The 16,628-nt window shown below is 36.6% G+C and overlaps 1 protein-coding gene across 8 annotated transcripts in view; it reads left to right on the forward strand.

The window, feature by feature from the left end:
- Positions 1-16,113, forward strand: part of LOC126191185 (DNA-binding protein P3A2) — a 118,280-nt gene extending 102,167 nt beyond the window's left edge. For 6 of the 8 annotated variants that reach the window (XM_049931960.1, XM_049931961.1, XM_049931964.1 and 3 more), the window contains 2 exons: positions 8,774-8,978; positions 9,057-16,113. In XM_049931960.1, coding sequence (XP_049787917.1) covers positions 8,774-8,978; positions 9,057-9,232 — 381 coding nt within the window. In that variant the 3' untranslated portion in view covers positions 9,233-16,113. The remainder of the gene's footprint in view (positions 1-8,773; positions 8,979-9,056) is intronic. The other 2 variants (XM_049931966.1, XM_049931968.1) reach the window with 2 other exon arrangements.
- Positions 16,114-16,628: the final 515 nt, after the last annotated feature.

Genomic DNA, 16,628 nt, shown 5'->3' on the forward strand with positions numbered 1-16,628 from the left:
AAGAAATGAACCACCAAACCAAAATCATTGCTGTCAGTTGAAAGGCAAAAAGGGATGGATAAGTCAAGTCTGTGTAATCTCATAATTAACTGTGCTTTGATATCATCAAATGCAGATTGGCATCCATTGACCCATTCCCAGACACTATTCTTTGTAAGCAATTTATTGAGACATGGTGCATTTAATGCTTGTTTTTTCATGTATTTGTGAAAGAACCCTAGTAAACCAAAAAATGACTGAACTTGTTACTTAGTCCTAGGAGGAAGGAAATCAGCAACTGCTTACACTCTATCTTTCTCAGAGAGAATCCTACCTTTAGTGATCCTATGTCCCAGAAACTTACAGTGTTTGAGAGCAAATTTACATTTGGATGGCTTCAATGTCTTTCCTCCCCATCTCATTTTGTCGTCAATTTCCGTCAAAGTTCTCTTGTATTTTTTCCAAGTTTTGGTTGAGAGTAAAATTTCATCTACGTGTATAGTCAGTTTTTTTACTCATTATTTTCTCAGTATACAATCCAACCCCCTTATAAACTCTTCCACTGACAAATATTTTCCAAAAGGCACCTCACAGTAGTCGTTGAAGGGGAAGGCATTATATTTTAAGACACTATATTTTCTGGATTCATCCTCCAATTCTGTCTGATGTCTAGATATCAAGTCAAGGCAAGTCATGTATTTTACTTTGTTGAACTTGTTAAGTAATTTGTCTATTTCAGGATGGTCAGTCTCAAATTCTAAAACTTTTTTCAGATGTCTTGAGTTGAGAACTAATCTAATGCCCCCATCAGTCTTAGATACTAAAACCAGCAGGTTATTGTACTGTCTGCTATTACATTTTATTATTATTATTATTATTATTATTATTATTATTATTATTATTATTATTTTAAAGTTCTCTACCGCCTCTTCTCTTTTGCAAATGGGAATACGATAGGGCTTTCTAAAGACCAGGTTATGGAGTTTTAATCCCGAGGTGCATTTATAATCGTTCACCCTTCCAGGTCTTTCCCTGAGAATACCACAGTATTCCCATACAAATGCATAAAGTTCTGTCTTCTCTTCTATACTTAATTCTTTAGCCTAACCTGGAACACTCCACTCCACCACCAGGGCACTCTACTCAGCAGATTTGAACTGGTAAACATGTAAAAGTTCGGACAATTCACTCCATATCTCCCACTGCTGCCAAGGTCTACTTGGCATGGTAGCTGATGGGAGTAACTAGATTAATTCGAATGAAGATATCATGACTATTTCCAAACTGTCTCTGCTGTGCAAATGCAGTTTTGTGATTGCTGTGTTCATCGTGACACCTTTGTCGAACCATATTGAGCTTGTTTCGGCATATGGCCACTTGGAGCACTAGTTAACACTGTCATTCACTTGGAGTTGATCAAATGTTTGTAGTGGAAACACAGTGCCGGTTACATATTTTATTCATGCTGAGCAAAACTTGTTTCGAGAATTTATTCTTGTTGTCAAGTGCGGTATTTACGTACGTACATTTTGTGATGTTACGCAAACAAACAATGTGAGTGATAGTTTGTGTGTGTGTGTGTGTGTGTGTGTGTGTGTGTGTGTGTGTGTCTGTTTGTTTGTTGTTTTCTGCATAACTGATGAGGCACAATAACTGATAACCTCAAAAAGATGACTACAGTGCAAGAGACACAGAATCACACACATTCGAACACCACACAAAATACTTATGTACATATTTGCACTTGACAATGAGAAAAAATTCTCAAAATGCATAGTGCTAAGCATGAAAAAATACATAACTAGTGCTGTATTTCATTGTTTAAATAATGAATACCAGCTGCAGGCTTTCAAAAACATCAGTTGTGACACATGGAATTGGGTCAAACATTGCTACTTCCCTGACAGTTATCAGTTCCAGCTACATCAGTGGATTTTATTTAATAATAAACAAGTCCCTGACAAGTCTTTTGATGCCTGTTATGTATATATAATCATACATAAAGTGTTAGGGGGTATCCTGTATGTAACTTTTACAGCTTAAAATGTTGTTTGCCACATTTTAAATTTTCCCGGATTTTACACTTAAGTATTTTCAAAAGTGTAAAAGCAGAGTTTCATTGTAGTTGTATAGTGTCCAAGTTTGCAGATAAAGTCAAAAGAGAGGAATTGCTTTTTGGACAGATTAGGGAAGCTTACTACAGAGTATAATGAAGAAGGGATAGTGTATGTAATTTTCCAGGATTTTAGACCAGAAAGTAAAGCTAACTATAAAACAAATGTTGATCCAATTGCAGTACCGTAGTTAAAAATTTACAGCCTATCAAAAGTAATGTCCCTGTTGAAAAACAAAATGTCTGGTGGCTAGAGCCTTCCGTTGGCTTGACTGGAAGCCTGGTACACGTCTTTTTTAGTTGCCTCCACTATGGCGACTTGCATGTTGATGGGGATGAGATGATGATGATGATGATGATGATGATAATGATAACACGACACCCAGTTCCTGAGCAGAGAAAATCTCCAACCCAGCCGGGAATCGAACCCGGGCCTCTTTCCATAGCATTCCGCAGTACTGACCACTCAGCTATCAAGGCAGACATGTCCTTGTTGAAAACGAGAAAGACTTCTTGTACAGGAGGGAAAATATAGGTAACAATGAAATTCAAGGGAGCTCATATATTCATGTCCAGTTGCATAACTTGAAAGGAAACTGCCTGAGAGATACTGGGAGTGCAATTTATGGAATCTCTCTAGAAAATTGAGAGATAAAATATGAGCATCAGTTTCACTGAATTCCCTGAACAGGGGTTAAGCCAAAGGATGCGACAGGGAGAAGCAGTAAACTAATTATAAAACTGGTTCTTCTGTGCTTTAAAATTAATGAGTGTTCACACAAGGGTGCCTAGTGGTGGAAGATCTGAATGAATATCTAATATTAGGCATATAATATAAACAGATAGGCTCACCAGGCTATCAGAATGTTAGATTTGTTTACATTTCCTAATAATGCCCTAACCATGAATTGTACAATTTTAATATTTTAATTTGTTTCTGTAGCTTTGAATACATGAAAAGTTTAAGAACATTTAATAGAAATACATTTGGGTTAATATTACACTGAAATATGACAGTAGTAATGTTGGCTAAATTACATTGCACTCATTGTTCATGTGTATGTTTTCACAAATTACAAAAGATCTAGATGATCTTATTGATTCCTTTAAATGTCAGCAGTACATTTCAATACATAGAAAATTATTACATAGTTATTATTTCCACAACATTTCCCTAACATGAATTGTGCTCATGTTAGGCTTTTTTGTATTATTGTCTTTTGGTATTGTTTCTATCTACGGTTACATGTAAATTCAGTATGTATATACATTTATCAGTATTTAGGAAATGAATATTCTGTATGTGACTTCAGATTTGGTCAAAATCAGCTGTTAAAACTGATTACACAGTGCCTCCATCAAATTGATGAAATTTGTGATACTATTTCCACATGCTCCTTCAGACATTTTCCGGTTGCAGAGTTTTGAAGCTGTAGTAAGGTTTATATCCAGGTCTGGCACAAATTATCAAGTCGTCATAGATGTCCAGCAGAAAGATTTAAACTTTTGGATTCAGTGTCTGTTGTATGCTTTGATAAATTGACTGAAAGAAATGATTATTTAAGGATTTGATATTCAGGCAGTACAAAAAAAAAAAAAAGAAAAGAAAAGAAAGCTTCAAACCTGTACTTAATTTTAGCATTGAAACAGCATTCTGCTTTTTTGTCTGGAAGTGCCAAGTGCGTTTCACAGGATTTGAGATTTACAAACTCCACATCAGCAAGAACGACTAAATGGTGTATAAAAAAGGTATTGTACTCAGCCTTGGTCATGTTGGTCTCCTCCAAGTTGAAAAGTGTGGGTGTGTTTCCCAAGGTCCTCATATTGTGGAGAAAGGTTTAATATTTGCTGACATCTCTCAAACAAAAACACTAGCTGTATAATTTGTTGTAAATCTCCATTTATTCACTAATAGACTAATATCTACTCATTGTAAAATATTGCACAGTATCCAGTAGTGTTGCTCAGTAATTTCACATACAGAATTCATGACAATCACATCCATATATTAATATATTCAAACTGCATATTTTTCTCTGCATCAAAAAGTCCAAGGTCACATACAGTACTCCCAGCACTAACTTATCTGTTGCAATTTTACCCCTTTACACAGGTGATTTTCCAAAAACAGTAAAGGTCTAAAAATTAATTGGATGTTAATGTTTCTCTCAGATAGTATGTTGTTATACTGGTGTTTATAGTGCACCTTTGGTGTAGGGGTAGCACCTTTGATAATCAAAACACCATCCATCCTGGGTTTGAACTGTGTCACTGCTTAAATTTTGAATAAAAATCACCAACAGTGGTGGCCAAAAACTTTCGGCAGAGGAAATTGCCTTCAACCTGCCAATGGCCTTGTCAAAGGGGGTGGAGGGACGGACAGATGCTAATGGCACACTCTTGTCCTTGGCATGGAAAGATGCCCCTAAAAGGCATAAGAATCAGCAATGATCAATGGCATGAGGATGCAGAAGGCAATGGAAACCACTGCATTAAAGACATACAATGTGTACTCACCGGACATGTGGCCTGTTGTGACTTGGCAAGACAGCCAAGCCACTATGATTGGTAGCCGAAAGGCATGCGTTAAGCTCACGCAGGCTGGCGTGAGGTCTGGAACATTTAAGGAAGTTAGATTTTAGCAAAAAAGGTCGTAGCTGTTGGAATACTTAACTTAAATCCATAATTGGTGAACATCGGTCTGACGGCACATGCATCACAAGATAAATAGCAAATGTTAATGGCGCCTTGCTAGGTCGTAGCAAATGACGTAGCTGAAGGCTATGCTAACTATCGTCTCGGCAAATGAGAGCGTAATTTGTCAGTGAACCATCTCTAGCAAAGTCGGCTGTACAACTGGGGCGTGTGCTAGGAAGTCTCTCTAGACCTGCCGTGTGGCGGCGCTCGGTCTGCAATCACTGACAGTGGCAACACGCGGGTCCGACGTATACTAACGGACCGTGGCCGATTTAAAGGCTACCACCTAGCAAGTGTGGTGTCTGGCGGTGACACCACATGGCCTGTAATTGAAAAAAAATGTCATGATCATCTCTCCATTGGTAAAAGATTCTGGACTAGTCCCCCACTGCGTGAAGTGGTACAGTTGCTAGCACACTGTACTCACGTTCGGGAGGATGACTGTTCAAAGCCACGTCCTGCCATCCTGATTTAGGTTTTCCGTCCTTTCCCTAAATCACTTCAGGCAAATGCTGGAATGATGCCTTCGAAATGGCATGGCCAACTTCCTTACCCATCCTTCCCTAATCTAATGTGACCGACGACCTCGCTGTTTGGTCCCCTCCCCCAAATCAATCAACAAGTTATCCATTCAGATCTCTGGCAGGGGAGGGGGTTGCCAAGGAGGAGGTGACCATGATAAAAAATATTGAATAACCAACAAAAGGATAATATTGTATGAGTTAGGGTGTGGAATATCAGAAGTTTGAATTTGGTAGGGAAGCTAGAAAATCCAAAAAGGGAAATGCTGTGGCTCAATCCAGATATAGTGGTAGTCAGTAAAGTTAAATGGGAAGAAGACATGGATTTGTGGTCTTACAATTACAGGGTAATATGCAGAAAATGGTATAGCAAGAGTAGGCTTCATTATGACTAGGACAGAGAGTAGTTACCGTGAGTAGTTCGTAGACAGGATTTTTCTGATAAGGATTGACAGCAAACAAACACGGACAACAATAGTTCAGGTATATATGTAGACGTCACAATCTGAAGCTGAGGAACAGAGAAAGTATATCAGAATATTGAATGGATACTTGAGGATTTATTGGGAGATGAGAATCTAATAGCCACGGGCTATTGAAATGTGGTTGTAGGGAAGGAAATAGAAGAAAGGATTCCGGGAGAATATGGGGTTGGTACTAAGAATAAAAGAGGAAAAACACTAAGTTCTGCAATAAATTTCATCTAATAATAGCAAATACTCTATTCCAGACTCACAAGAGGAAGAGGTATACGTAGAAAAGGCTAAGAGATGCAGGAAGGTTTCCGTTAGAATATATCAGGGTCAGATTGGTATTCCGAAATTGGATACTGGATTGTAAGGCTTGCTCAGGAGCAATTGTAGATTTGAATCACAATTTAGTAGTGATTAAGAATAGGCTAAAGTTTTAGAGACTAGTCGGGAAGCATCGTGTGCCAAGAAGTGAGGTACAGGTGTGCTAAGGAATAAAGAGATACACTGGAATGTTTCTGAGTCTGTAGATTCTGTGATAATGAATATCTCAGAAGGCATTTCAGTTGAAAAGGAATGAACATCTCTTGGAAGGGCACTCACTGAAGCTGGAGAGAAAAACATAGGTTCAAGAAAGGTAACTCTGGAGAAACTGTGGGTAACAGTAGTAGTACTTCAGGTGATCGACATAAAAAGGTAGTACAGAAATGTTTTGGGAAGTTCAAGAATACAGAAATAGAAGTCACATTAAGAGTGCAGTTAGAATTCCATTGTTAAATGAAGAGGAGAGAGCAGATACATGGAAAGAGTAGATCGAGGGCCTCTGTAATAGGGAGGACTTATCTTATGAAGTGAAGTGATAGGGGACCCAGTAGTCGAAACAGAGTTTAGAATAGCTTTGGAAGACTTAAAATCAAATAAGGCAGAAGGGATAGATAACATTCTATTGTAATTTCTAAAATCATTGAAGGAAGTGGCAACAAAATGGTTATTCACAACAGCGTGTAGAATGTACGAGACTGGCAGGTTTTTGGAAAATCATCCATACAATTCCCAAAATTGCAAGAGTCAACAAGTGGGAGAAGTATTGCACAATCAGTTTAACACCTCATGCATCCATGTTGCTGCCGAGAATAATATAAAGAAGAATGGAAAAGAAAATTGAGGATCTGTTAGATGATGACCAGATATGCTTTAGGAAAGGTAAAGGCATCAGAGAGGCAGTTTTGACATTGCAATTGATAATGAAGCAAGATGGATGAAAAATCAATTTGCATTTATAGGATTTGGCAAGTAAAAGAAAAGTTAAAAGAGCAGAATTAAAATGCAAGGTGAAGTGTTTCCTTACTTTAACAGTGTGAAAATATGAATAGAAATTTGGTGTTAACAAGAGTACAAGCCTGTTGTGTTATGAAGTTGCGATTTACATTTTAAGAATTCTCCCTCAGCTTAGCATACTGGTGGGATATAAATCCTTTAAAAAATAATTTCTTTTGTAAACATGAAATGAAACACGTGCCTCATCAGATTTAATTATTGCTTCCATTGTGTAATAATTTTGATGGTCATACGAGTATATAAGTTTCAGTTAGTGGCAGACTAGATTGCTATTGTGATTTAAATTGCTTCATGCTTTGAGTTTTGGTTCATTGTGTATTTTCAGATGTGGTACTAATTGCTAATCAGGAGGGGAAAAGTCATCTTTATGATATTTGTAAATAAAGGTATCATGGATAGTATATAGAATGTTGTCATTCCAATTATAGGCATTATTTTATAAACCAGAGTGTAAAAACATCAACTGAAGAGATTGGTACCCAGCAACCTGTGATTTGTTTCTTGACAACAGACCCAGTTACTACATGCATAAGTGTAACAACATGCAAATGACAATTGAGCTGCTACAAAGGGTAATCAAAGAATTTAGAGCTGGACTGGAACAAAAAGTGTCAGCTGTATGGAGAAACCTCCCAGTATCTACATGTAAAACAGTTCTTAAATCACTGATGACAGACAAAGATAATGCATTATTTATTTAAAGTCAAAGTTGGTCACTAATTAAAAATTAATATAAATATTGCGTGAAGTAGAAATGACTATTTACGTTTGTTGAAACAGAAATAATTGACTTGGAGCTGACTGAATACTAATAAGTAACTAAATACAGTGCCTCCAGTTTTTGGAAATTTTTCTGCTGTATTGGTTATTTTTTAGGTACACTAAAAATAAAACAACTGCACTTCTAAAAACCAGTTGGAATTATGATTTAATAAATATGACTTCAGTAAGCACTGATCACTAAAGTAAGTTTATGATCACCAGTTCAACATATTTGGTACACACGTTTTAGTATGCGGGGCAAACTTTGATTGGATTGCATATTACCTACGTAACGAAGTTTAACCAAGAATTATTCATTAGACTGTCAGTGAAAATATATTTAAACATGTGTGTGCTGTCTGTAAACAGGCAGTCATATTGTTTGTGAAAAGCATAAGTTAATTATTATTGGCTGACATTCACCAGTTTTAAATGGTAAAGTGGCTGACTGTAAGTTTGTCAGGATGTGTCCATAGCAATGTTACTTTAGACAAGGTAAAAACCCTGTAGGTTATGGTCTGTACTTTCAAATACATAAGTGTTTCCTATATAATCCATGCTGTATAATTACTATGATTATTTTTTAAAATATAATCTATACAATCAATAATGAAAATTGAAAACCTCTTCCACCATTTGCTTGCTGAATGAAACTGAAATGGTGGTGCAAAAATACAAAGTCTCTTTCCTAATCAGTTGACTTTGCCCTGTATACTAACTATCAGGATGATTTAAATAAAAGTCTGAAAGGTATAGTAAAAATTCAGAATATTGTAGTTTCATTCTGAAAGTAGGCTGAAAATATTGACAGAAATTATGTAAAGATGCATGTGGTTGCATCTCTTGGTGTTCAAACCTAATCAGTAAGCAAGGTTATGGTTCTTCCCCGGCAGGGTGAAGACCGTCTGTTCCAGGTGGTGACACCAATGGTACAGGTACCAAAGGCAGAGCCAGGGGGTGATGCATCTGCTGCCACAGAGGTGGAGGCTATCACAGTAACGCCCCAGCAGTTGCTGGGACCGCACCAGCTAGTTAGTGTCCCTGGTGAACCACAGCTACTGCAGGTTCTGTCTCTGAAAGAGAGCCCACCAACTCCAGGTAATGCAGCTGTACATACCCCTCCTCACAGATCGACAATGCAGTTACTGTCTCTCAAGGACAGCTCATCAACTCCAGGTAATGCATCAGTGCAGACCCCACCTCACAGACCGACCACGCCGGCTGGTAAGAGGTCTGCGGCTGTCGGCCCAGGAGAATCGTCGGTAGTGGAGGTCAGCATCGATGTCAAAGAGGAAGAGGCACCTGCTCCGACATCAGTGTCCGGTACAGGTGGACCGAGTTCTGATCAGTGACGACTTACGGCCCCTAGTCATCTCAAGGCTTTGAGTTGTCGTGGAGTGTAGCTCTTGCAGAGGATACCTGAAAATGGGTTACTTCACCAGAACTGGAGAAATAATTGAAGACTCCTTTACATTAGTACCTGTTTTGAGCCTCGTCAAGAGGTGACAGCTCCACTGTCTGTTTCTGTCTCTCTCAGTACCATATGTCCAAAATGCAGGACGAGTTTTGGAGTTTGTAGTTTATTTTCCATCTGCTGTAGTTTGTGAGTCCTTCTCGTAGAGTTTGGTTTGGTACCTTTCTCTTTTGGAAGAGTGACACTACCAACAAGTGTGTGTTCCTCTCACATGAAGAAAGTCTGTAGCTTTAAACAGAGAGTTTCACTCAATGTTGCAGTATCACATGTGTATGGTATTTAATCTGTAAAACTATGTTGTTTATTCAGTCATCTAGTAACACATACTGCTACAGAAAAAAATTTCACTTTTTATTTAATGTTGCAGTATTAGTAGAGTGCAACTATAGTATTTGAAGTTAAAGATCAGTTAAAAATTCTGAAGTTATTGGTACCATTATGATCTGACAGAGGTCAGAGTGCTATGTTTCCTCCCCTTTGTAATGAATACAGAGCTTCAGTTATTTCAAAACAAAATCATCAACATTACTTCAGCTGTGAGTTGTGGATGTGAAGTGTTCCTCACTTACATGGTAAGAAAACTACATCTGTCATATATAATATTTGTTTCTTCAACCTTCATTTGCAAGAACTAATAATCTTATGCATACAAATTATTTGGTCAAATTTCTGTGAGCATTATCTTGCACAGAGATTATCAAAATATGTGTATGAAATCTGTTCATAGGAATTAAATCATTCACATACCAGATAAAGTTTTTAATATTATTAAGGAGCTATGGAAACAGATCTCCATGAGCTTTAATGTTAAAAGAGAAAGATCACCATGTTGTTGTTTGTCATTTTCTGTTGGGATCAAGTATAATCTTGAAGACATTTCCAAAAACAATGTCTTTCTCTTGATTAGTATTAAATATCTTGTGATAGTTAAAATATTTCCCATGGACTCAGTACATGAAATATTATTTTTACACAGTAGTGATTTTTCCTTTACAGCATTTGTTTACTTTGATAGACCAATAAATTGTACATGATATGCTGGGTCATGTGAGAACTATAAACGTCTAATTTCAAAGTCTACAGCCAACCAGGAATCCACTGCTCACTGCTGTAGTGTTTTGTGGGCCAAATAAGTTACACTATAAAACAGTAATTATATTACTTGAACATTCAGTCAGGGTTGAGTGTTTTGTTCCCAGATGTAAATACTTGTGACAATTAATATTTTATGCAAGTATTTTATTGGAATTTTCATTTTTTTGTACCATAAATATTTGTAAATAATGAAAAATTATTGAAAATCCTTTGCAGTGTTAATATTTATAAATTTTTACACAGTATGATATAAATTTGTATTGTGCTTGTCATATCTTAGCTTAAAGCTTTCACTTTTTCTGTATCTTCTCCATATTCACATTTCATTGCAAAAACATGAAACAGTAAATCAGTGCTGAAACTTATAATTGCACAAATGTCATCACAACATTTGTTTTTTCCGCCCTCGTGTTTGCATGCTGTTGAGTTTGTTCAGGCATAAGTAGCCTCTTAGGGTAACAGAATTCATTACAGTTTTGTGCCATGTCATAAACTGGACATCTGGAAAGAAATTTAAGATTTTCTCTTGTTTTTATATCAACCTGACATCTGCGTTGGAATAGCCATTGCACATAATAAAATCCAACCAGTCTTTATTCTACTTATTTCTGGTTTCTAACAGAAATTGGTATCAGAAAGCACATTATAATGTTCCCAAGTGCTTCATTAAGAGCAAATGCAGGGAATGAAGTTACCAAAGAAACTTTATTTTATGATACATTCTAGTATAAAATGCTAGTGATACTTTGTTGATCTGTTTATAGTGTACAGTTATTTTACTTCGTGCTCCACCAAAAGTAGAGGGTAACAGGCAAGTTGCATGAACTCATCAGCACTCTGTTGACATTGTTAATTTTACCAAATTTTTTACCAACACACAATAAGTTTGTGTTACCAAAATGTTGATTAATTGTAATGAAGTAGTAACTTTTATCAGTTTTTGCTAGTAATGTACTGGACTGTTGCATATATTGTTGCCTCATTGCAGATATATCAATCTTTGACACTTTTAGAATACTGAGAATGCTTACTATCCTGGTCCATATCTCTCTCTCTCTCTCTCTCTCTCTCTCTCTCTCTCTGTGTGTGTGTGTGTGTGTGTGTGTGTGTGTGTGTGTGTGGCGCGCGCGTGGTCGTGCGCGTGCACGCGTGCATTGGATTTCAGTAGTAGAGTCACCTTTTAACTTGTGCCTGTTGTCTTTAAAACAGTCTGTTTTAGGGAACTATTTCTAGGCAAATTACTGTATTAACAGTTGATTGCAGAGGAAACTAGAAGAACCATTCACTGTAAACATTGTACTGTGGCATCTGTGTAATTCTCCATCAGGCACATATCATTATGAAGAATCAGTATTTTGGGAAATATGTTTAAAGAACTTTAAGATTTGAATTATTTTGGCATATTTACTGCAACATAAATTCTATATGTTACTACGCATCTGACATACATTCATTGTGAATATGTTTGTAGTTCTAGGAGAAGCATGATGTTCGCATGAAATGTGATATTCCTAATAAGCCAGGCAATGTAATGAGAACACAATAGCTAGAAATTGGTAGAAGTGTTAACAGTTCATGTGACTGTTAATGTATTGTAATAGTGTGTCTGGTAATTTGATATACCTAAGAGTGTCTTAACAAAATTTTTAATAATGCAGTAATGATTGTTGGACTGAAATGGACATTTACTTACCAGTTGATAAAATGTGAAAGCAGTGGAAAACTATCAGACACAAGTGAGGTGAATAAAAGATACATATCTTGAATCTCTAATTTTGAAAATCTTAGTGATGAGGCAGTTAGTTAAGAGGAAGAGGAGGAGGAGGAGGGAGATATACTGTGATACAAGAGAGTTGGAAATTACACCTCTAAGCCTCATTTAGACAAGTCAGATGGTATGGATATTGACAGAAATCACTGTGGGCTATACCAACAGAAATTAAAATTCTACAGTTACTTTTTGCTTAATTTCCTGCACCTTTCTCTCTTAGATTCTGTCTCGGCTTCTTCTGCCTGGCATATAAATTTTCAAAAGCTGGAGATTCATTATCTGTTTTATCACTTGTGTTTTGTCAGGTTTTCCTCAGCTTTTTTGTTAAGTATATGTTCTTCTTTGTCCCACATCTGTTTGTGTTGTATTCTGCTTTACTTTTGTGAATTTTAATTATACAGTGACTGGTTCTTGCACTTGACTTGCACAGAAACCACCATTGGGATAGTAATGCCTGCCTTTAATCCCTTATTTCAGGATGAACCTAAGATGTGAGGTGATCTGTTCTCTGCCAACAATATATGCAGCTTCCAGTAATGTTCTTCTTTGGCATAAGAAGCTTAATATGTGACTGAAAGTGAATAAATAAGCAAGTTGCCAGTTGCTCTCGTTTTTGTTTGTAGGAGTTATTCTTGTTGTTCAGGTATTTTTAAAAACAGGAGCAAGGGTAAAATTGAAGAAGTTCCTTTAAAAAGGTATCAGCTGAAATTGTGTTACATACTATTTTGTTGTTCCAACAAATAGTGAAATGTTCTGTTGTCGCACTTTATTGTGCAGTTCTGTTGTTTTTTTTTTTAATTGTGTAATGTATAGTTTGTTGTGAGTACCAAATTATGTTATATACTTTCGTTAATATGTGATTGATCAGACAATGTAAAATAACTAGAAAGTATTATAGTACTGGATGAAGGAGAGGGTGGTAGAATGTGTTATGCATCTACCTAGTCATGTTTTTCATTACAAGTGACCTATGAGAAATATAAAGGGTTTTATGAAGCAGTGAACCTCAGCTCTATGGTCCAGAGGACCAGTGGGTATGTCTGAACAGTTCATGAAATAATGCATTTAGACTGATGTATTGCAAGCACGACACTGAATAGTCATTTTCCTGTGATCTTTGTGCCATAGGAAATATTTACATTTTATATTTGTGAGCTTAAATACAGGGTGTCCTCTCACATGGAAAAACAGTAATGATTTGTGCAGTTGCTGAAAAATGCAAAACAAGATAAAATGTGTTTGGGCTGCTGTTCTATTTAACAAGCGCGATGTCTGTGAGTTGCTGTCAAAAGGACCAATATGTTTCTGGTCATTGTTGCTTGTATTATGTTTTTGTGGTATCACTGAATAAAAAACCATTTTGCTCCTGGCACATTTTGAAAACTTAATTTGTCAAAAAGTTGACAGTGTAATAGTGAGGGTGTGAAAACACTGTGCAGTTAGGCTACAATAAAAGATTTTTTTAAAAATAAAATGAATAAATACATATAATATTCAGAAAAAGAATGAACACATAAGCCTGATACACTGAGCTTTGATTGTGTATTCTGTGCTTGTTGGAATTCAATAAAATATGTAATGATGGTGAGGTTCATAAACAAATCATGAAACGAGTGACAATGGCAGAAGGAAGCATCTTTAGCTATTTTCAAAATTGGAACTTAGTGTAGTAAACTTAGGTATTGAGTCAGCTGTCACATTTTGTGAACGTTGCATATTCAGTCTGTGTACCATAAATTTAGTCATACATGAAAAAAGAGAAAGACTGAAGAATTGTTACTAATAGTGTTAAATATGAGTGGGCACCCTGCACAAAGGAATAAATAAAATAGAGAAGTGTGTGTGTGTGTGTGTGTGTGTGTGTGTGTGTGTGTGTGTGTGTGGCGAGTGCGCGAACGTGTGCATGCTTAGGAGTGCGAGAGCGAGTGCGCAAACGTGCGTGCGCTTGGGAGTGTATGAGCGTGCATGCGTGTGCTCATTTGCACGTCCAGTTGTTGGTGAGGGATATTCAGACAATTAATTTGGATAACATTCATTCTGAAAGATCACATTTTCATTTTCAAAAGTCTATTCATTAGCAATTGTCATTCCCATATCACTTTGTGTCTGGTTGTTTTAATCACTGTTATATAGATCACAGAGCCTCTGATGTATGTTGTTTACGTGGTATTGTTATGTGAGTATTAAGATTTATTTTCTTCTTCCCACAGAAATTTCATTTTAACCATGATTGTTTTAGAAATGATCAACAATAGTGCATTTAGTTATTTATTTTTCGAAATGTATACAGCACAGAAGGAGACAGTGATACAAATTGCATCACATGGGACTTAGGTGTGTTAACAACTTCAAGCCCTCCAAAGATTTTTACAGTACTCAGCCTTCACACTAAGGATTTCATGTTAATGAAGAGCTTTATTGCTTTCTCATAGTTACTTAACTGGCTGCAGATAACTGCAGTTGCAACTAAAAGACCTTCATTTAGAAAGATGCTGTCCCCATATTCCATAACTCTGTGGTGTGTATGAAGTTCTAGGATGTGATCTTTCAGGTTTTCTCGGGGCGGTTAATTAATTGTGTACATCCAATTGTTCTGTCAAGCTGCTGTTTCCATTTTGAGCACAGTATTTTAACAAGTAACCCAGTCATCCTGTTCAGGTGCTGCAAGTTTTGTTATGTGTACTTGCTGCCTGGACTCCATCCAGACTGTGAACTGGATTGGTCTCATGCCAGTATTTGTAGCATAGTTTGATTCCCAATGCCAACTGTGCCCTTTTGTTTTTCAGAGCCTGCCTAGATATTCCATGAAATGCAAATCCTCTCAGCATTTCTCATCTCTGGTGGATGTGGTGGCCAGCAAGATCTTAATAAATTGCATGCCAGATCCCAAGCTAGTTTTAATTTGAAACTTCATCCCTGTTTAACAGGTTTTTTATTGAAATATGGATGTCAGAAAATGTAATAAACAAGGCTGGAGATTTCAGTTTAAACAACACTTGTGGTTTGGTTCTCAATTTGTTAAGATCTAAGTGGCCTTCACTTCCACCAGTGCTGGAAAACACTGAGAGAATTTGCATTTCACAGAATATCAGTACAGTCTTTGAAAAACCAAAGAACTTCAAATGGTGTAGTGGGCCTCAGGAATCAAACTCAGCTACAAATAGTGGTGCGAGCGAACAATAATACAGAGACTGCTAGGAGCCCATGGTAGTGAGGATGCTCAACAGCAAAACTCTTAGCGCCTGAAGAGGATGGCTGGGTTGGACATTGAAATATTACGCATAAAATGGAAACAAATACTCAGTACATCCCGGGGAAACACCATTAAGTCCCAGGGTGCTGTCCCTACCATCATAACTTATTTGTGTGCGTGTGTTACGAAAGGGAGAGAGGTGGGGAGGGGGGGGGGAAGGGTTAATAATTAATGAATGTTTGTAAGAGATGAATGAAATGAGAGGAGCAGAATGGTCGTTCAGAGCATCGAAATACTGTGTTCAGGTACTGAATGTGATGTATTGTGTTTTTACTTGTATATTGTGGGCAGTGAGTAGTGGCGATCAAAGATGAATGTTTCAAGTTAGACCGTAATTCTTGGAAATCGTGTGACTTGTAAGTTTTTAATTCAAAACTCTCAGTAATGAATATGTGCAATTATTTAAGAATAAGTGCTGTTTGTGTCTGAAATTGTATAATACAACCTGGCAGTTGCATGTGTTCATGCTATTTGTGTAAATTACCTAACAGACTTTTTTTTACTATTGTAGAAAAAAAGCCATTATTCTCTTTCTCAGCTACACCATTGTACGGAAGAATTTAATAGTGTAGTATTTGATGTTCAACAATTCTATATCAGATAACTGTGTGTTAAATAAATTAAGAAACAATTTTCAAAATATTTGTTCTTTTAATTCTCAATTACTACCTCGATACTTGATCATGTTACTTCAGATACTGAAAATTGAAGTAATGTAACGAATATAAATGGGTTTTTATAAGTGAGAGTGCTTCACTTTTTATGTTGACATTCACAGTCGAGAATATGGTGATAAATGGTTTACTGAAAAACATTAGTGGAAAGCACTGAAATTACATTTATTTGCCTATTTCATAATGGGAAAATCTTTGTTTCATGCCACCATCTTAGATTTTAAACGAAGTGAAAAACAAGTAACATATTCCTTAGGTTCATAAATAGTTCTTGAGATGTATTTGGACTAAATTCAAATTAGAATTTTAGTTTGTCCTTCATTTTAGACCTGTGCTTACATGATTTGCTTTTGTGTAATAGGGATATGCTTTCTTCCAGGAATGCTAGTTCTGCTAAGTATGCAAGAGAGATATAAAGTTTGAAAAAGAGAGGAGAGGTACTGGCTGAAATGAAGTCTTAATGGCAGGTCATGATAGCTCA

Source organism: Schistocerca cancellata, chromosome 6 (assembly GCF_023864275.1).
Source record: "Schistocerca cancellata isolate TAMUIC-IGC-003103 chromosome 6, iqSchCanc2.1, whole genome shotgun sequence".
NCBI classification, from domain to species: domain Eukaryota; kingdom Metazoa; phylum Arthropoda; class Insecta; order Orthoptera; family Acrididae; genus Schistocerca; species Schistocerca cancellata.